This window comes from Brachyistius frenatus, unplaced genomic scaffold (assembly GCF_029030835.1).
Source record: "Brachyistius frenatus isolate BFR_SWC_R1_liver_20210118 unplaced genomic scaffold, ASM2903083v1 Contig_3, whole genome shotgun sequence".
Taxonomy (NCBI): domain Eukaryota; kingdom Metazoa; phylum Chordata; class Actinopteri; family Embiotocidae; genus Brachyistius; species Brachyistius frenatus.
In genome coordinates this window covers 5449354-5471730 of record NW_027210602.1, presented here as the reverse complement: position 1 = coordinate 5471730, position 22377 = coordinate 5449354, and the positions used below count along the sequence as shown (strand labels likewise).

At 41.6% G+C, this 22377-nt stretch overlaps 2 protein-coding genes across 4 annotated transcripts in view; one reads left to right on the top strand and one right to left on the bottom strand.

Moving 5' to 3' along the window:
• The window catches only part of LOC138624431 (phospholipid phosphatase-related protein type 1), an 82038-nt gene extending 72876 nt beyond the window's left edge, over window positions 1-9162 (bottom strand). The window contains exon 1 of the mRNA XM_069704643.1: window positions 9144-9162. The gene's annotated coding sequence lies outside the window, so the exon portion shown is untranslated. The remainder of the gene's footprint in view (window positions 1-9143) is intronic.
• palm2akap2 (PALM2 and AKAP2 fusion) overlaps window positions 8830-22377 on the top strand; it is an 87369-nt gene continuing 73821 nt past the window's right edge. For all 3 annotated transcript variants that reach the window (XM_069704425.1, XM_069704417.1, XM_069704408.1), the window contains exons 1-2: window positions 8830-9174; window positions 20472-20523. In XM_069704425.1, the coding sequence (XP_069560526.1) occupies window positions 9131-9174; window positions 20472-20523 (96 nt within the window). In that variant the 5' untranslated portion in view covers window positions 8830-9130. The remainder of the gene's footprint in view (window positions 9175-20471; window positions 20524-22377) is intronic.

Sequence of the window (22377 nt, the reverse complement as noted above, 5' to 3'; positions counted from 1 at the left end):
TGAATGTCATAAAGTGTAGTGGCAATAAAATTAATTTGTCCAGTCATTTTTCTCTATTCAAACAGTAATGGCTATCGGTAAAATTGACAATGATTATCTCCAAACCAATCAGTGTCTAGTACAGAGAGACGCAGCCCACACGCTGACTGGTTTGCAAAGTTCTTCAGTGTGTTCGGGAAATTGCAGTGTGAAACCAAAACTAACGGCATCAGATGCAATGTAGCAAAAACGTGAGTTGCGGGTCGGGCCTCACATGATGAACACCACAAACAAGGCTACGAAGGCTGAGGGACCCCGCTTTGTGCATGCTCACGTTTGCGTGTCTGTGTGTGAGATTTTATGCCTGCTTTGTCTACATGTGAAGGCATTGTGTGTATATGTGTGTCTGCGTGTGTGTGCAGGCATGCAGTGGTGCGCTGCTCTCCATTTTAATGGCAATTCCGACGGAGCCTTTCCCATCTCCCAGTCGCTATGGCAACCAAGCGGGTAAGCGGCCACGTTTGTCTCGGGGGCCCTGGCCTTCTTTCGCGTACCACAGCTGCGCACACACACATGCATGTTTCCACGCGCACACGCACACACACACACACACACACACACACACACACACACACACACACACACACACACACACACACACACACACACACACACACATATGCAGGCGCACAAGAACATACATACACGCCCAAACAGACCTGCAGAAATCCCAAATATAAGTACGTTAATCCCATTAAACAAACATTTACTCCTCTACGCACCCACACGCACGTCGCCACAGTACTTTATGCACTCACAGCACTACCCCTCCGCTCTCCGCCCTCCGAGCACAGGGTTCTCCTCAACACTTCTTCCTACAAGCCTCCCCCTCTTCCAAACCAGTGTTTGGGATTTCCCGGTTCAATGGTAGAAGGGCTTTCCCAACTGTTCCTCCCTTTACAGAAAGCTCTATAGCATCCCTTATCTCTTCCACACATGTACATACACCACAACCCCAGCAGTCTGAACTGAGCTGCTGGCATGGTCTTTGTGTGTGTGTCTGCTGAAGATGACTTTCCAGTCGTTGGACAGAAATAAAAAATGTACTCTCTTTCTTGCTGATGTTTTATTCACACTGCTTATAGATGGAAAAACGTTGAAGGCAAATAGGCACTGATTGGCTCAAATCACTCTTATATAGCCAGGCCAGAGCTCTCAAGCTTCGTTTATGCTGCAAATCCTTAGCCTGGGAAAACATCATCCTACAAACCCGGCAGATGGACCCTAAACCACCAGAAAAGGGGGATTAAATGATTGAATCTTGAAACATTAGAGCCATTATTTGAAATAAGACATTTAGGACATACAATGGAGTCGTATTCTTTAAATGTGTGGTCTGTTTTTGGCTGTTGTGACTTTACAGTGTGAAAACCAGAAGCAGAAACCAGTGACAGCCTAGTCACTATATTGTGCATTCAACCAAACAAGTTCACGTTGTCATCCCACTTGTCAATCATCTTGTGTCAAGGTGAAAATTGTGACTGTTGCTGGCAGTATGACACAAATATGGAAATCTTGCCGATGATCTGCACTATGTATGCTGTATGTATACAAGTAGGACTGAATGTACAGGTTACAACTGACAACTATAAAATACAAAAAACCTAAACATCTACCACATTTTTATAGTTGTGTTTATATAACCATCATCCTGTTTGTCATTCTCCATTTATTTTACATTTTGATGGCATGCTGGGCTCAAACCAAGTCCTAAGACTAGCTGTAAGATGTACTTGTTACTGTACCTGTAGTGCACTGCAGATGAGAGAATGCAGCTCTTTTGTTAAATATTTAAATTCCTTTAATAACTTTTTTTTCCTGACACTTTGGATGTCAGCATCTTTCATTTTCTCCCAAATCCTGCCCAAGATGTTTATGAATTGTTTATTACCGCCGTGGCAGGTATATGCACAACTGAAGTGGGTCACACAGTTGTACTCTTTGTTTTGTTGTTTCAAAGTTTAGTATCTGCAAAAGGCTTTGTTCCAGTGAAAATCCAACACTGGCATTCATTGAAAATATGTATATTTACTCCTTTTCACTGAGACAGCTTTCTATAAGACACATAACTTTATAATGCTATTCTGAGCAACTTTTAACCTTGACATGTATGGTAGTGAAGTTGGTGCATGTTCATCATTAACCTACATCTTAAAGTACAGTCAATTAAAATAAGCTTTCATGTAAATCCTTTACACAAATTTGCATAATAAAAGTAAAATCCATCTGGCTCCAGCAAAAAGAACAACGTCTGCACCTTTAAAGGAGAAATGTAAAGAAAACATGTGTTCCACAATACTGTTCCCAAGAGCATTGATAGATCTGCTGATTAATACTAATCATTCAATTATTAGCGAGTAACGTGCTCATTCATTTAGTTACTGTCCTGAATTTTTTTGTAATAATTTAATTGCTACTTGCTAATCTCTTAATTTTATTGGCTAAATTTACTTTTTATGACTGAAAAAAATGCAAAAGTCTTGGGTCAAACAGTAAATGGCCTCTTTTGGTTGTCTGTAAAAGGACAGGATAGAGAATGATACATGTTTTAATTCAAAATTTATCTAAGAATTTGCAGTTTACAGTTGTTGAATTTTCTCCTGTTTTCTCTATGATGCATACTTTGTTTATGGTCATTGAATACCACGGTGCGTTTTTGTATCGTTTATGTCAGTTTAGAAGAGGGACAAAGTGGGCTTTGTGTCCATCAAAGCTGCCTTATGTCCTGAAAATTAGCTTTTCATGTTAAAAGTCAAAGCATATTAAAAAAATGTTTGACTTATTTAAAGCCCTTTTTGTCTTCCACGTAAGGAGATGTCAGATACGTGCTGTAGTAAAAAACAGTTTGGAGCACTGAAGTGGGTCAGAGTAAATCCCTGGTTGAGGTTCCTGTGGTATAGCTGCCTTATCTAAGCTGAAAGACGTCTTTCAATAAACAAAACCCACTGGAGCAGAAAGCAGAAACCACTCGTCTCTGTCAATTTTTCCGAGTGTGTGTGCCCGTCTGTCTGTTTGTCTGCTGATCTGTCTGAATGTGCAGGAATGTGACCTCGCAGTGTTGCTGTAAAGACTGCACAGCTGAGGACTGTCTTTCTTTATTTACATGAAATAGGTGTAATATACACGTAGGGGAATTGTGAGTATCTCTGCAGGGGATCTATAGATTTATTTTTTTCATTAGCATGTTTTTAAAGATTTAAACATTTGTTAAATATCCTGGCATTCAAGTCATTTTTATAAGTTACAAAGATAACATTAACAGGTGAAAAACTGAAACAAAAAAAATGATTGTATCCCTCTCATTTCACTCTTCACTTTGTTCCCTGCTCTCCCCACTAGCATCCCCTTTTTTTATATACTGTATAAATTAAGCCACACACAGTTATTGTATCAGTGAGGTCATACAGTAAAAAAGCAACTCCTAAATTATGAAGAGCAATTCTGGCTAGAAATTGCAATCATCTTCTAAAAGCCTTAAAAGTAGGAAAGCATCATTAAAATACCGCCACTTTAAAGTCTGACGAGCAGTGCACTCTACTGGATGTCCTATGGCTGTGCAAGTCCAGTAACAATCACTGTTGTGTTTTTATTTTATTTCCCTTTTTATTAGTGCAAAATAGGGCAAATAATGTGTAGATCATTTGTTAAATATAAGCCATTTAAAAAAAATGTCAAGCTCCAGCAAAATTATGAATTAAAAAGCGGTGTTGTATACACTCAATTATCAGCCTAACGGGCATTAATTTTTGTTTTTGAACTCATTACCAACTTTTTTACATTTACATTTATACTTCAGATATACCTTACAACATGTCATTACATATGCCATTGTTGGATATTGGTCATTTATGATCAAGGCAACAAAATGTAGGTAAAAGAATTGCATACGATTCAGTACAATCATATATTACTTCATACATATGTACAATATATAATTCCTCAAGAATCACACCATCAGGATTCTAAAAATGCAGTATTTGGTGTTCCTACCTCAGTCTATTTCGACATCACCAGTCAGAAATTTTTCTACCAGTCAGAAATTTTTCTACTGGCTTTATAAATCCACAAGATGGCAGTATATTACATCATTTTTAAGAACACCCCAACTGCTATCATCATACTGCTGGTACATTTTCTAAGACGTGACATACTGTGCATGTGTTTTTGCATAATACATTACCCCAATAAGGCCAAACATGATTTATTTATATTGCATACTCCTTATTTTTTTTTTCATTTTCGCATTCCCATCTTCGATTTGCAGAAAACTATGTCAGTTTATCTCATCACTGAGCCACTACGTTTTCCACCTCACTCATAAATCCAGTCTGCCAGTCTGCCATGATGCCTGTTGCCCTGCTCCCTGCTATAGGTAGCGCCTCTTTTTAGTAGAGCTCCCCCTGGTGGCCCACTCGCAGAAGAACTGGTAACATTTTTCAATTGCACTTGCACCAATATTCTCAACTCAGTTGTACTTTACGCAGTTAAAATACCTGAAATGAAAGCTCAGCCCTGAATTTTTCCTCTAAGATTTTTTTTTTTTTTTTTTTTTACAAAATTTTTACCATGTAAAATTGGATTTCAAATCCACCTCTATGGTTGATCAGAATTTTACCCGCTGTCCTCGCTGAGCGCAACTTTACGCAGATGTCTTTCTCTCTCTTTAACACATAGAGTAGCCTATTATTTCACATATGAAACCAAGTAGAACGAGTCCTTTTCTACTCAAGGAAGTGCTGGACACAGTTGGGCCTAGTTTGTATGATGAATTAAAAGCTCCCTGATTAATGGCTGTTCCATCTTCCTCAAAAAGTGCTGTCATTTAAATACCAAATTAGAATCGATTTGATACCCATCAATCTCAAATCTCTCAATTTGATCCTACATCCTTGTAAATTCAGCATCCTGGATCCATTTCAGTCAGGTTTCAGGATCCACCACAGCAGGGAGTCTACTCTCCTGAGTTTCACAATGATTTATTCTTATCTTTAGACTTTAAACTCTCTTCAATCGCTTTTGCCATTGATGCAGTCAATCACTATATCCTCTTCAACCACCTTAAGCATGCCCTTGACATTCAGGTACAGGCCCTTCAGTGATTTGCCTCCTACCTCCAAGACAAATGAGCCTCCACTTAGCTTATAATGTGTCCTCTTCTTCTGCACCCATGTGAAGTACCTCAGGGATCCATTTTAAGCCCTGTTCTTTTTCTCTGACTCTTTTTTTAGAATGCAGGCTATTCCACAACCATGTGCCTCTCTCTGTCACCCTCTTTCGTTGACTGTTGACCCAAAACAGTGGAATAATTGGTAATTTACTATCAGATTATACCCCTCCAAAGATATCTTTAAATCCAATCTAATTAATGATCCACCTCTTCTCTTTTGCTGCATTTTTTTCCCTTTTCTTTTTTTCCTTATTCTTCATGCAGTACTGTTGTGGCTTTATTTATATATTCTATATATGTGTATATACTTATGTATTCTCATACTTCCTATACTTATTTATGTGTGTGTACATCTGATCATTTCAGCTCTTTGTAAAACACTTTTTTTGCTTTTACATGTTTACACTTAGCACATTACTCTATGATTTATATCACTCGATACATCAGTTCTGAGATTTATTCCTTTCCTCTTTATCAGAGCAGGAATCCATTGAGGTCCACCCATCTGGTGGATTTGGAAACCATAATTTCACTTTGTTATGGTGCAGGTTGCTTACATTCAGCAATATAATTGACCAATGACACAACCAGCACTCTTGCCACACACAGCCCGCAGGGGATTGTTGGTGTGTGTGTGTGTGTGTGTGTGTGTGTGTGTGTGTGTGTGTGTGTGTGTGTGTGTGTGTGTGTGTGTGTGTGTGTGTGTGTGTGTGTGTGTGTGTGTGTGTGTGTGTGTGTGTGTGTGTGTGTGTCTCTCTCTCTCTCTCTGTCTCTCTCTCTCTGGGGTAGATGTGTGATGCCCATTTAAGGCTACTACTTAAACCTGAAGAGTGGCCTCTGAATAACTGACATACCAAGCAATATGATCACCATGGGCTCAACACAAATTGTCAGGAGGGCGGACAAAGAGAGAAAGTGGGAGCAGAGAGGAGCCAGATAAATTGAGAAGAAGCCGTATGAGTGTAAACAGCTAAATTTGTGACAGCCACGAGTGTGAAATGCCGTGACCTTCATTTGGTCCTTTGAGCGGGTAGAATGACGCGTTGTCTGCTCTTCTGCTGATACAAAACAGTAAACATAAAGGTCAGGTACATTTGTTGGGTAATAATGGGCCATCACACTAAATCTTATCTTATTCACCCACTTTGTACATTATCAATCCAAATGCTTTGAGACTTTGCTTCCAAATAAAAAGACAGCAAGTTAAACTTATTCCTGTTCGACAGTGGTCGGTAAAGAGAGTGTGATTTTGAGATGACTAGAGGTAAGGAAAGATTGGTTAAAGAAAGCAGGAGAAGAGGAAGAATGCTTTGAAGAAATAAAAGTTGAAAGGAAGTTATACTGGTAACATAGAGATAAGAAGAAGAGGAGGAGGAGAAAGCAGGAGGATGGATGGAAAAAGAGGTCATGCTTTTCCCTCTGCACTATCAGCTACCAGTCACTACTGCCAAGTACTCAGCCAGCAAGTTATAGAGCCAATAAGAAAGACCGTTACGCTTCTTGTTTGGCTAAATATCTGAGGCAAGTTCTGGTAGTCTAAACAGTACTCCCTGGACAACACTTACAGTAGCTACTTGAGTCTTGCGGGCATTGGGAAGCTTTCAGAAGAAACATTATGGGCCTGATTTACTAAGATTTCAAATAAAGGGTACTAAATTGCGTGTTCCTTCCAAAAGTTTGCACATTTTTATTGCACCCGTTTCGCAGGTGATTTACTAAGAGTAACTGCGTCATTGAAATCAGGTGCAAATCGCTGTATTTAAATGAGGGGTTTGCGTGTGTTAAAGTGATTCCTGCAATAGAAAACAGCGACCGCAAAAGGGAAAGGAAATCTGATCCCATTGAAATGAAGAAATATAAATATAACAAGAACAAAACGCTATATAGGAGATTATCAGCAAGAAAGTCAACACTGGAAAAACAAAAAGGAGAAAAAAAGGCTTCATAATAAAACGTTGGTAAATAAAACAGGAGGTATGAGATCCTCTAACAAACACCGATCAGCAGGCCCAGATCTTTCTGTGATGAGCAGGTGATTTTTCTTTCAGCGCCTCGCGAGTGCTCGTGAACCTGATGAAGCTACCTGGTGAATTCTAGGGGACACATTCAGCTCTGACAGCACACCTGAATAACAAGACTGGGTGGGATATCCAAGCAGCGATACGCTGGGATGACCCAGAGGCAGGAAAATGCTGAGTCGGAAGAAGTGTTTTAATTGCTGGTATTTCGTGGCTCCGCCCTGTTATTGGCTGTCAATCACCATTCAGTTCGTTCAATAACTCAGATGTAGCATCGCTGGCCAAACAATATGTCTGAATAATTTTTCCCTCTGTCATCTAAAAAATGTTTCCACGGGTGTAAAACCACGTTCTCAACGTATTCTTTGGTTTCCTGCGTCTCCTTCTCACCACAATAAGAACAGCTGTTTCTCCAGATTTGCGCATCTGATTAATACGTGCCGTTCAGACGTACTAAAATACACACGCAATCACTTCTCCTATTTCTACTTTCAGGTTTAATAAATATCATTGCGGGGACCTTCGGGGTCACTTTGAAGCAGTTTGGAGCCAGACGGACCATATTTGGACGAGGTGAATCTGACTCGATCTGATTGGAACCCCAATGATACTACGTCCCACCCACCGATAGTTATAACTGGACTGCACCACAGGCCTTCTTCTTCTTGAACTCTGGTTTACTTGATGAAAGTCCTGCGTGTGGTCCACTTTATCACTTTTATACCTTTGTACCTCCATCACATGACCTCCTTCCTCGACCCTGGTCTTGCGTGCGTGTACTTTTCACGCTGATGTGAGGCAAACCTGTCACTGACACGGTGTCCTTTAATGGACTGACAGGGGGTATTACACGCTTTGGCGTGATATACTGGGCTGGATAATGTGTTTCCATGTTGACATGCCCTAAAACCTGACTCCACATGATCTTATAAATCAGCCATCAAATCTGGATTGTAACATGGCTTTGAATGGCGTAGTATTTTTTTTTAGCTTCAGTTGTCAGTTGTTTTGACAGTCAGGCTTCTGGCAAATCCTGCGAAGAATCACTCCATTTCATCCGTCCAGACATTTTCTTCCGTCCTGTTTGGAGTTTAAAGACGCTGGAGTCTAATTGTGAAAGCTATCTTTTTGTTTCTAAGAATAGAGGGTTGTTATTTTTGGAGTATCCGATCTGCCTCTTTTAAACAAAACCCTCCTCAGTCTCAAAGGGGAAAGGTTGTTCTCAGGGAAGCAGCCGGAGTGAGGCAGGTTGGCCACTCCTTTCATTATCCTGTAACTCCCTATAGGCGCTCTTTCTCTCTGTCTCTCTGCTGCCTCTTTGCCATCGCCTCCTCTCTCACCTCATCTATCTTATCACCCGTTCCTCTCTCATCACTCTCTCCTATACTTACTGTATCTTTTTACTTCGTTATCTTCATTGGAATTCTTACTGTAAATCATTGACAGTGTCAAATGTATACTCAGAAACAGAGGACCTTTCTCTCTCTCTCTCTCTCTCTCTCTCTCTCTCTCTCTCTCACACACACACACACACACACACACACACACACACACACACACACACACACACACACACACACACACTCTCATACACACAAACATGCTTACACCCATTCCCTCCTGCTAGCAGAGCAGGGTGATACAGGAGTAGCAGTAGCAGCTGCTCTGACAGATCCTGGCGTAAGAAATACAGACCGAAAAGGCAGGAGGAAAGAAGGAGGAGGAGGAGGAGGAGGAGATCAGGAGGCGGGAAGGGTGGTGGAGGAGGAGAGGAGGAAGAGAGAGAGAGAGAACAGGAGGAGGACACAATTCTGTCAAGAGGACACTAGAGGACAGGAGTAGGAGAGAAGGGGGGACGAGGAAGAGGAGAGAGAAAAGCGAGCAGAGGAGACGGGCGGTTGCAGCCATGTCAGACACACCTTTGCAGAGGAACGGCAGCGCAAAAGCCCCGTGAGTAGATCCCCTTTATCTTTGGCTTTCTATCTATTTCCCTCCATCAGTCCTCTCCCCTCGCCTGCATCCCTTCCACCGCTCTCCCCTCCATCTGACAGCCTGAGTTGTCATGGGAACGGGAGCTCCGTCATGGTGAGGCTGCTGCTCAGTCATGACTGGAGAGGAGACACGCGGTACACCGTGTACACTCCTCCCTCTCATCCCCTCACTCTGCCTCTCTTTTCTCCAATCACCCTCACCCTCCTTCTGCAAACATCTCACCTCGCCGCACATCAATCTTTCACGGTTACCCTCGTGCCCTAATTTCCCCCTTTCTACCACGGTCTTCCCTCTGCATGTCTCCCAATTGTCTTTCCAGTAAATCCATCCTGCAGTCCCTCTTGCACATTTTTCACTCCTGTTCCTGTTTTTTTTGGTTTTTTTTTACTGCACTGGTGCATGTGTATGTGTGTGTGTAACGTGGTATATTTAATCATAGTCAATGTGGAGGCTGCAGGCTTGGTCCAGCTTCTGTCAGCACAGTCCGCCATGCCGCAGACCTCTTTTCTCTGTGCGATTTGTGTGTCTGTGTGCATTCGTACATTTTTCTACTCACAAGAAAAAGTCATTTGGTAACATTTTATTACCAGCAAAGGCTCAAAATCAGCCTAAAAGGATTTAAAGCTTGTATCCCGATTATTATGCTGCTACTCAAAATAACATAGGAAGACCAAAAAAAAAACAGTCAAACACTGCAATGTGTCGAGGGTTGTGTAACTTTGCACGCTTTTTTTGATTCAAAAATGTATCTTTTGCAGATGCTGACCATGAAAATGATTTTTTTTTGTGTGTTTAATTTTTGCTGCTTGATTTTGCAGCAGCTTTTCACGAAAACTGTTATGCAATTTGTGAAGATTTCTGTATTTTTTTTTTTATTGCAGGATTAGGAGAACATTTTTTGATTCTTTTTACCGATAAAAAAAGGAATCACATGTAATAGCTTATGAGCGTCTAATAATGATAAATAAACCGCAAAATAGCTGGAAATATTTGAGTTATCTTTCTTATCCTTTAAATCTAAAGAACCATGGGCTCGCTGATGCTAAATGATGAATTATTGTTATTGATAAAGTACAAGTAGGTGTTGTTTGGACATTGTTGTTTTGTGTTGGTAACGCTAAGAAATGACGGTAATTTTGTAAAATTTCAAGAGATTTGTATGAATTTGTACAACGTAATTATTGCAAATTTCCTTTTTTTGTTTGATTTTGTGTTCCTGTTCCACTAATCTGCCTCACCAGATTTTAGAATTGATCGACTTTTTCAGGCAACATTCTCCTCGTTTTCTCCCATCTGTGTGTGACTGCCTTTCAATGTCCTCGTCGCGAGGACAACCTCCGATCTGCAACTTCTGACAAAGATATGGATCATGTGATAAGATAGGCCTGCTCGGTTCTTGTTGGTGTTTTCATCTTGGGCTCATCATCGCCCAAGACGACTGTGATTGGTTTAAAGAAATACAAACCAGGCAGAGTGTTTTATTTTTATTTTTTTCCCCACACACCAGGATGATGAATGGGTGCAGCAAGACCATTTTCTAGTGCTGGCACAGCACAGTGGGGACAGGTCTGGCCATTTGAGACTGCTCAAGCACTAGAAATACACCATATCAGCAGACTTTTCACATCAGCCCGACTCTTCTGCTGCATTGCCTGCACGTATCACTTAGATTATACTTAGACATTTAAAAAATAAAAAAAACATTTTGTAGCCATATTGTAAAAAAACATAAACCCTTTTTTTTTTTTTTCAGTGACTTAATGTTAAAAGACATTTCAAGCAGAGCATCTACCTGATTCGGCGTTACAGAGTGAGCCTGTTGCTTTAAGAGAGCGTTGCGTTTTGGGTTGTTTGTCGCCACAATTTTGCTAGGCTAGCAAACTTTAGCTTCCTGGCAGTATTGTTACCTTAAACTTTTTTTTTTTTTTTTTTTCTCCTTGCCCATAATACAGTTGAGGAAATAAAACATCGTGAGTGAAGAGACGTGAAAGCAGTTCATCTGTATTTATATCACAGGAGAGTAATTTGACAAGTGGCCAAGACATACAGGGACAGACAGGTGTTTCCACAGTAGAAAAAAAAAAACATGGCACACCTCAAATCACTGGCTTCAAAAAGAAAAAGAAAATGCTAAACATGGCTGAAAATGTCCCAGAGATTGAGGAATGTACCATGAGTCACTGCAGGATAGTGTCAAACCACATGACTGGAACACCGAACGAAAATAGGCCACACGAAGGCGAGACTGGTGCTTTTTTTGGGGGGTTTTTTTTTAAGTTGCCAAATGCAAAGCTTCCAGGACGAAGAAAGTTTGTTCGATGTATTGTATGTTGGGTAAACCTTTGTCAGTACCAGCGGAGAGCAGAACAAACCTTTGAATGTGTACGCAGCACTTCCAGTCGTAAGAAGCCAAAAGCTTTGGAAATCACTCAGCGACTGACTCTACTGATCAAATCCTGGGAGGAAAGTCAAATACTCCAAAATTGTGATTATCTTTGTTGCACCTGTACTTGCTGCCTTCAGGTAACACGTGGATTTGTGTGGAGAGGAGTAGTTGCAGTGATACTGTAGTCAGAACAAGAGAGTGGGAGTTTAGTGGGAAGCTTTGTGGTTCATTTAAGATGTGTTTGCTTGTGGAGAAATCTAAAAGGCATCCAGGAGGCTTGGGCATGTTTTTTTGTTTTTTGTTTTTTGTTTTTTTATGCGAGACACAATGGTCATATTGATCAAAACATTAAACTGTGCTGAGGTGCATATGTGGTGGATTTGGTTAAAGGAGAGTCTTATGCTGTGGATTTCTACGGTATGTCCAGTGTCTGCAGGCATTTAGGACATGTGACCGTACATCTTAATGTTGAGCTTCTCAGCATTACCGCTTCACATTTCTGTGTTTCGGGGGCTCGCTTGAACATTGTCAGGGTTTCCCCTCAGTTTCTGGAGAGCTTACGGTGGTAGTGGTGGTGGGCAGTTGTTGTTGTTGTTGTTTTTTTACCAAAACACTGTACATTTTCACATCATTTTGGACAATTAGAATGACAACATTCATGTAAAAAAATGCACCGTCTGCCATGAAAATAACACCTGGTTGTTTTAATGTTTGGGGCAACCCTGATTGCAATTTTGCTAAATTAGTGCACGTGTGTATACAGTTTGTCTCGGATGATAAAGCTTGTGCAGTTTATTGTGTTCTTGTGCCGGGTGTGTTCCAGTCTGCATGTTATCATTGTGGTAATCACACGGACCTTGCAGCTTTGCTTTGAAATTAAAAAAGCTTAAAGCTCCTCTGCCCGTTGCAGATTAGCAGATGCTGGGCAGCGATTGGGGTTTTGAGTGAGAACCAACTCGGTGTACTTTGCGGCTCACTGCGACCTAAGAGCCTCCATCAGATGTCGAGAGACGGCTTTGAGTGACGGGTCGCAGGGATTTCGCGTGCCCTCTGTCAGAGCCGCACCCATGAGGCAGGCAGAGGAGGTCCGGCGAGGCGTGATGCAGACGTGCGTCGCTGGTGCATCAATAGTTAATGTTCTAATTGGGGAAATGAGGCAGTGCTGTCGAGATTCAGCCCGTCTGTCTCACCCCATCTTTCCTTCTGTGCTGTGGGCTCTTTTTAATCACTGCGCTCTCTCTGGGTTCTCTACTGATTCAGCAGAAAGACACGGTTGTGTTTGTGGTCATGTGGAGCACAGACACCATGATGGCAGGTGGCCCATTCTCTGCTGCTATTTATTACTCAGACAGGGAAGTCTTAAATGGAAGATATGCTAACAGCGGTGGGATGAATTGAGCATATCCAATCTTACAGAGTGGCAACTCAGCAAGGGCATCAAATGTTTATATTTTAGCATTCAGTATTATTTTCCTGTTTATTATTTTTGGATTGAACTGGTTTTAAACATTTTATGGATTAAATAATCACGTAATCAAAGAATAATCAAGAGATTAGTGGAGATGGAGGGTTAGTTGTTGCCCAAAATTAAAGCTCATTTGTTCTGTGTATTTATAACCTTGAGGACAAATTCAAATCCGTGTTTATTTGTGGAGCACAATCTCATACTATGTAATGAAATAATACATTGAAACAATTTCAAATTTAAAAGCAGAAAATCAAGTCTCAAAAGCAAATATTTCACAAATATCCATCAGCCTGAAATAAATCCTCAATTACCGTGGCCTTGAAAACGTACAGATCCCATCCTTCTTCCTCTTCAGTACTTCAACCTTTCCAAAAGCCTGGACACAACATAGAAGCGTGTTAAAGTGAAGTAATCAATTTTACTATGAGCACACTTTCCATACACGCAGACTGCAGATGCTCTCCATGAAAATAAAATAACACCATAACTTCCATCGTTGCACTTAAAGAGGAGGAGACATGAAAACTGCAGAGCAGAATAAAAATCAAGACACTCAGAGACAGAGGGAACTGGAAAAACATGCTGAGGTGGTGATATTTAGAGTGTCTGGAGGCCAGGACATCTGCTCCTCATCTGTATGCATCTAAACTACTTCATTGAAAGGCTTATGTCTGTTTATAGATATGCAGTGCAATGACATACATCTCAATGTAAACCAACTGACAGAATATAATAATAATCTGCATTAAACTCATTTTGTTAACGAGTAGAAGAGTCAAGTTGTATTCAATGTCAAAGGTTTATGCAGGTTTTGATGATTATTCATTGTACATGAATTACTATTCAGTTGTGATTTCTGTGTGAACTAGGTTATTAATTTTTTTTCAAATTTGTGGGTAAACAAAGGTCTCTTCTTGCATTTCACAGTGTACAGACACTCTCAAGTGTTGTAATGTGAAACGCTCTGTCACTTTCATGAAACTGTTCAAAGTATTTTAAATAAAACACTAACATTTCTTAACTAACTAACATTGCACGTGCATGTCAGTCATGTAGACCTAACAATAGGAAAAAACAAACAAAAAAAAACAGGCTTTGCATGGCAGTAACAGACTGAATTCTTGAAGTATAGCTGCTTGATTAGTAGCTGAAACCTAATAACAGAAAACATCAGCCATCATCAGCTTCCCACTCTAGACTCTGCCCATTTTAAATGCTGACTGTACATATTTGTAGTTCAATTTAAGAACTATTGTATTATTTAAACCAAATAAATACTGCAGAATTAATCATTTAAATTAAGGGGGAAAAGAGAAGAAAATATATATATTTTTTTTTTAACAATGTTTATTCAGACAGACATGAGTGAGACACACAAATACGACGAAGCCACCCTCTCGGATTGTTTTAAATGTGAATGAGATAAAGGTCTGGCAGTCCCATAGCTAGAAATATGTCTGTTTGGGTTGCTTTTAGTCTTCCCCTCCTTGTTCTGTTTCTTTTTCACGCACGCACGCACACACACACACACACACACACACACGCACACACACACACACACACACACACACACACACACACGCACACACACACACACACACACACACACACACACACACACACACACACACACACACACACACACACACATATATATACATACAAGAACTCAGTTTGCAGCAAAGGCCAGTCTGTACCAGATGTGTGGCTCTATCTGTGTTTCAGTTTTTTGGGGGAGAATTGAAATGTGGGAGTACTAAGTTCATAAGAGGCTGGCAAACAAGATGGTGGAATTAATATAGCACACACACACACACACAAATGTACATGCACAGTTTTTCTGACTGACTGTCTTTGTCCATATTTGCTCATTCCATGTGCCTCCTACACACACTTTGCATGTTGTTTCATTTGTGTGTGTGTGTGTGTGTGTGTGTGTGTGTGTGTGTGTGTGTGTGTGTGTGTGTGTGTGTGTGTGTGTGTGTGTGTGTGTGTGTGTGTGTGTGTGTGTGTGTGTGTGTGTGTGTGTGTGTGTTGCTGCCTCTGGTTCCACATCTGGAGGCGATTACCTCTGGGTTGGGATGGGGGGGTGTGAGGCGGGGCTGGACTGGCTGTGCAGTGAGGTCATCGCGTCGTCGTGGCGATGCAGAGGAACAATGATGCTGTTGTCTCCAACGACGACCAACCCGCGTAGTTGATGCCAGAACGAAGGAGTCGAAGGGGGAGGAAAGGTGGCAGCACCTCGGGGGACAAGGAGCGAGTTCAAACGGCAGCAAAAGACAGTAGAAAACTCGGGGAAAAGGAAAATGACATCTGATAAAGACAGAATTATCTACGAGTGAGGAAGTATGATTCGTAATGACAGTGTAAGCAGCCAGTATAATAAGGAAGTTTGTGTAAATTGAGGTCAAACAAGAGACGCTCAGAAATGTCAAACCCAAGTCGTCGACTGATCGCAAACATGTTAAAGACGTGGCGGATTTTTAATGGCCGCGAATCTCAAGCCGTAGCAGTATGGTAAACGTAAACGTGGAGTTTGCACTTCTGGAGAAATGAATTTAATATAATTCAACAGCCGAACAAACATCCCTTCTTTAGTCAGAAGCCCCGCCCCCAAATTCAAGCACGCTCCCTGATTGGCCATCTGCAGTAACACGGCGTGGCGGTGGAGGTCTCTCTCTTATAGCACGGAGGCTTTCCGAGAGGCAACGCACACCAGCTCCAGACAAGAGGCGCGCTCACGTCACAACAAAAGGCATAGTTTGGCAAACTAAAAAGTAAACAATGTAAATAAACAAAAGCTGCCAACCCGATGTCAGCACAGCTTGTTCTTCTGAAGGTCTCTTCTCTGCCTGTTTCTCTCCTTCTTCAGAACGTGTCCATGTTGCACAGTTTATCAGTATGTATGAGATCTACCGTCCCTCTCGCGTCCATCTCCCCTCCGGCTGCCATGTGCACGAGCCTGTCGCTGATTGGCTGTAATCGCGTCGCGTAGCTCGGGCCGAGCCTCTGTGCTAGTTTCCCATTTTGTGTACAAACACCAGATTTTCTTTTTTCAAAACAGTCAGCTAGCAGAACATGAGGAGATGATTAATGATTTTTAATTTTTTTTAATTTTTTATAACTAGTGACATTTAGTCTTTAACACAGCACATGATTTAACAGAACTCGTGTGTATTACTTGACCATACTAGAGTTACATAAACAGTTTTTTGTTTTTTTTACTTGCTGTATTTGCATGGCAGGAGTGTGGGGATATACTGTTCTTAAATAAGACTTACTTAAAACCAAATAATACTACATATAGCAATAAGATTTAATTTGTAATAAAATGGAAGTAAAAACAAATACTTTAAAAAAAAAAAAAAACTGAAACAGAGAAGACATAAATACTGTTGTCGTGGGGAAAAGATCTCGACAAATAAAAACATCACAGCTCCTGAATCCCTCTAGTCTAAAGTATGTGAAAAACATTTGTCTGTGAACATGAGCAAATAATATGACAACACATTTACCATTTATGATTGATTCTGAAAGGACCCTTTACACATCTAAACATTAAAAGAAGCTCCAGTGTTTCACAGTTTATATGTAGTTATGAGAACTTTCAGCTGAATATAATTCACTTTTGATTTACTCAAGTCTTGCAGCTGTCCAGTGGCTTAACAGGACAGACACTCTCCAGCTGCAGTTATTTATTCTCTCCGGGAGTAATGCAGTGGCTCTTAGGTCTGTGTATGTTTGTGTGAAACTGTGTGTGTGTGTGTGTGTGTGTGTGTGTGTGTGTGTGTGTGTGTGTGTGTGTGTGTGTGTGTGTGTGTGTGTGTGTGTGTGTGTGTGTGTGTGTGTGTGTGTGTGTGTGTGTGTGTGTTACATGCTTCTGTATTCCCTAAAGGGTCGGTCAGGACTGCTGGTGATGTTTCTCCTTATAAGGACGTCTACTTGTGGAAGGAAGGAGATAGAGGAGGACGGGAAGGTTTGAGGGAGAAGAGGAAAAGAAAGGGAAGAAGTAGATCGAGGAAAGGAAGGACCTGGTGGGAGACACGGAGGAACGAGAGCACGGAAAGAAGGGCTGAGGGTATAGGGATGTCAGGAAATCGGAAGCAGGTTAAGATGCAACCTGCAAGTTTTGTAGAAAAGGGAAGCAGGAGAATAGCAAAGAAGAGAGGCAGAAAAAAGGAGTGAGAAGAAGACACGAGAAAGTGTTGGATATGAGAAAGTGTGGAAAAGAGGGAATGTAGCAAAGGAAAGAGAGGACGGGAGGAAGACAGCGGAGGAAAGTAAGGCAGCGAGATGGGAAAGGAAGAAGAGAGAGAGAGAGAGAGAGAGAGAGAGAGAGAGAGAGAGAGAGAGAGAGAGAGAGAGAGAGAGAGAGAGAGAGAGAGAGAGAGAGAGAGAGAGAGAGAGAGAGAGAGAGAGAGAGAGAGAGAGAGAGAGAGAGAGAGAGAGAGAGAGAGAGAGAGAGAGAGAGAGAGAGAGAGAGAGAGAGAGAGAGAGAGAGAGAGAGAGAGAGAGAGAGAGAGAGAGAGAGAGAGAGAGAGAGAGAGAGAGAGAGAGAGAGAGAGAGAGAGAGAGAGAGAGAGAGAGAGAGAGAGAGAGAGAGAGAGAGAGAGAGAGAGAGAGAGAGAGAGAGAGAGAGAGAGAGAGAGAGAGAGAGAGAGAGAGAGAGAGAGAGAGAGAGAGAGAGAGAGAGAGAGAGAGAGAGAGAGAGAGAGAGAGAGAGAGAGAGAGAGAGAGAGAGAGAGAGAGAGAGAGAGAGAGAGAGAGAGAGAGAGAGAGAGAGAGAGAGAGAGAGAGAGAGAGAGAGAGAGAGAGAGAGAGACAGGGAGGGAGGGTGGATGAAACCTAGGTGAACTTAGAGAATTGAATTGAGAGAAATTAAAATTGGGACACAGGTACCAGTGACCCATTTACTCAAAACCTGCTGTGTGTGTGTGTGTGTGTGTGTGCCTTTTAAAAAAGGTGTTTTTGCAATTTGTATTTCAAAAGATTTTCAACTGATGTTCATCCCCCATACAAAGTCCATCAATTGACACATTATTGTGATTTTCTTTCTTTCCTGTAAATTCTTTCCACTCTGCGCCTGTTTTCTCTAAAGTAAGAGGCTTCTATTGATGTTGCTTTGATAGGCAGTGTAATAAGTGTACGGCCGGAATGAACAGATGTGGATCCTGAAGAGTCGGCTGTAGGACTGCATCCGTGTGGGCGTGATAACCACTTGCAGTCTAATAGAACTGTATTAGATATCTGCAAATGATAGTAAGATGCTGTGAAGGTTTTGGCTCTTTCTTTCTCTTCTAAAAGCAACAGAAATATTATAGAGGGAGCTCTACCGAGATACTGCATGTGTGCCCTTTCACTTGGCCCGAGCTAGCGGCACCAATAGCACGCAGTAGCATAGCAACAGCTGTCAGCAGCAGCAACCCTCTGAACACGGGTGAAGGCAAGGATGCAGAGAGGAGTTTGTCACGATCATAATAGCATCAATTGGCTGATGAGTTCTGTCCCAAAGCATGACAGCAAGGTTTCCTTTTGAGATGTAACGCTCTCACTTTAATGTCTTACTCCACTTCTCCTCAGCATACCTTTATAGGTATATGTTTTATATGATTTGTGTCCAAAGTTTGGACTGCGTGATTGTCTTAGCCAGTTTCCTGTTAAGAGCCGATGGAAATGCAAAAGTGTCATAATTAAATGTGCTAAGCTTGCATACAGTGAATTGCTTTTATGCCTCCTCTCCAGAAACACCTGTGGCCCGAGACATTATGTTTTCTGGTTCTCTGTCCCATTCTCGTGAAAGCAATATCTCAGGAATTTCTTCAAATTTGGCACAAAAGTTATCTCGGACTCAAGGATGAACTTTTTGGAATTTGTGGGTCAGAGGTTACTGTGACCTCACAAAACCCTCTTACTCAAGAAATCATGCATTAATTATGACTAAATTTGCCATAAATGTCTAATAAGATTTTAAAAATCCAGCCGCAAACTATGACGTCACTCACTGGTTTGTGAACCAGATGTCGCCATCTTGCTTGTTTGAAATGGTTCGCAGCCAGGAAGTGACCATATTTGGAAAAGCTAGGAGAGAGTGAGGGGTGGATCTGATTTGATCTGTTTGGAAACCTAACGATACTACGTCCCACCCACAGGCCTGTCAGTCAAACAGACGCGCCTCCCAAAACACTTTTTAAAGCCTATTTTCTAATTAATGATAAGATTATTTTATTATTTTCAAATGGATCGCCAGAAAAGTAATAAGAATAGACTTTATCTTGCAACCTTTCTGGCCTTTACTCAACAGCATAACTCAGGAACGGAAGGGGAGACCATATTTCATATTCATGTTAGATGCTGAATTGGTGACATTAGTCTTGTGTTCACCTTGAAACTGTGGTTATTGTGTAGATCTTCTGTGTGCAAAGCGTCCACGTTTTAGACTCTGTAGCTTCTTCGCAGCAGCATTCATATTTTGAAGCATCGTCTGTCACGGCAGCAACTTTCTGCTCTAGTATAATCAACTTCATTGGCCAATATGCTGATAAGTAACAAGTTAAATCAGTACAAGTAAAGTGTTCTGTTTTATCTTTTATCTCCATTGTTAACAGTCATTTTTACCCTCTATATGTAAATGCTTATTTCAGTTGAGTGCTCCTTCAGAAGTGAGCAATCAGGGATCATGATTGGAGGGATCAGTACTGATTCACAGATTTATCTCAGGAGTGATTCAAAGTTAAGAAAAAAAAGTCAAAATCTACGGGAAATAAAGGGGAAACGGGATGCAAAAAAAGTACTTTGGTCTTCAAACTGTTCCCTTCCTCAGCAAATTCAGCACCTTCGGCTTTCAAACGTGACAAATTACTCCGTTGCTTCTGTTTTCCTTACTTCTGCAATTGTATTTTGCCCTTCCTCTTTCTCTCTCCCCCCTCAATATTGTCACACTGCCCTACCTTCATGCCGTCCCTTCTCTCTCCCTTCCCTTTCCTCCCTCAGCTGCTCCTCCCAGCTGTTTAATCACACATGGCTCATGCCTAAAGAAGAGAGGGAGGGAAGGAGGGAGGGGACAAATGGGAGGAGAGACAGGGAGTGCAAAAGAAAGAGTGGGTGATAGGCAGAGAAAGACAGAAAATGCGAGCAGTGGGCTGAGTGTGAGGCACATGGCCAGTGAGTGAGGGATCTTTGCTTCCTCTCAGCTCCTTCTCCCACTGCCTCTGCTTGGATTATTTGCTGAGGAAGGACCTCGTCTGGATACTCCTCCTCCTCCTTCTCCCTCTCTTCTCGACCTCCCTCCCCTCCTGTGTGTCTTTCTACACCTCTCACTGAGGGACTGCAGCTCTCTGGTCTTCCCGGATCTCACCTCTTGTTCTCCTTTCACCTCCCCTTCTCCCCTGCTTCCCCCCTCAGGATGTCGTGTGAGGAGGCTCAGCTCCACAAAGAGAGGCTGCAGGCCTTGGCGGTAAGTCAGTTGGTTGTTTTTGGTTTTTGGTTGCTTTTCTTTTCTTTTTTCTGATCCACTTGCCTGCCTCTCTGACCTTAGTCTGTTTGTTTTGCTGTCTGTTAGTGACTTAAATACACAGAAATGGTGTCTCACCCATGGCTTCATCCTTTTTCAGTCAATCACAGTACAATATCTCACCTAACTGTCTGGCACCTCAGAGTTGCTGCAAACTCTGCCAGTCTCTCCGTCTCTGTGTCTTTCATTCTCTTTCACTGAAGTCACTTTATTCATTCATGATCCATTTATTTCCATTCAAACACATGCAAAGGGTGGGAAATATATCCACGTACTTTTTTTTTTTTTTTTTTTTTGGGTCTCCATTTGCTCAGTGCCAAAGTATATTGAACTTTGGCTCATAATGTTGAATGACGTAAACCACCAGTAGGAGGTCCAACAGTCCCAGTGACCCCTGGACTGAAGCTTAAACATGAAGATATCAGGTCTGGTGTTGTTTAATTGTACTCGAGCTTTAGAACATACAAACCAAAGCAGAAGTTGATCTTTTGGCTCCTTTACTAAACTGTAGCAGCCTGGTTATCCCCCTTTTGCTTTTGTGGTGGATAGCTAAATGCTAGCCAAGGCTACAACAGCTAAAGCAAACATAAATTATTTGTTGCATGTCATGTTTTTAATAATAAATCTTTCACCGAGGGGATTCGGTGTCAGACAGATTTTTAGACAATAAATCTTTTTTTTTTTTATTGCTTAATGTGTTTGGAGCTCTGCTGCATGACATCATAGCCGCCTACACCCGTTTTTTTTAATCATATGAAACAAAGTGATATTTGTTGCACCAGTTGTAATGTGCTGTACTCCCTCTCCGGCCTTCTGTCTTGCAGCGCCACCGTGTTTGTCTTGCTGCTCGTGTCAGCTTTCATCTTCTTCCATGTCTTTTTTTGGGGGAGACCAACTCACTGGGAAGTTGGTGGAAAATCAGTTTTTTTTTTTTTTTCTTCTTGTTCTTCTTGGCCAGATGTCTGAGGTTTTTTAGGTATATGGGCTTTCCAAGGTGAAAGTAGTCTCAGCGGTGGTCTAGAATAGGTTTCGATACTCACCGTTATGTTCCACGATCAGGGAGGCATCTGTGGAAGTGTTTGGCTCGGTGCTGATAGGACTTCAGAGGAACAGTTGCACCGGGGTTCACTTGCCTGGGACTAAATTTGGCACCAGCGAGGAACCACAACATACCACACACACTTAAGATGTACAGAGGCACAGAAAATACACACACACACACACACACACACACACACACACACACACACACACACACACACACACACACACACACACACACACACACACACACACACACGGTCATACACACAAGTGGGGGGAACAGCAGCAGCAGATGGAGAAACTATTTTGGCCACGTTGAAACATGGCAGCCATACCAGGCAGCATGAACCCAAAGCAGTATGGCACTCCAAGTTCTCAGGGCTTGAACAGACAAAAACAAGCATTACTGTTTCATGCATAATTGTTGCATGTGTATTTGCCAAAACACTACATAGTCATTGATTAATGCGTCCTTAGTTTGGAGTACGAGGCCAAGTCAAATTGAGGCTTCCTTTTACAAATGCTGCTGAATAATTTGGTCGTCTGCTATTAATTGAATCTAATCTAATACTATCCATAAACAGCAATCCTACAATTACAGTCAGGCGTTGAACATAAGTAAATCATTTGAGCCTCTTTGTCTCCTCCAAACAGGATATGTCTTGTCCCTTCTCAGTGTGTACCTTCCATCACAAAGACAATAAGAGCGCTAATAGCTTTCAACCCCTACTGGGCACTTAAATAGAGAGGGGT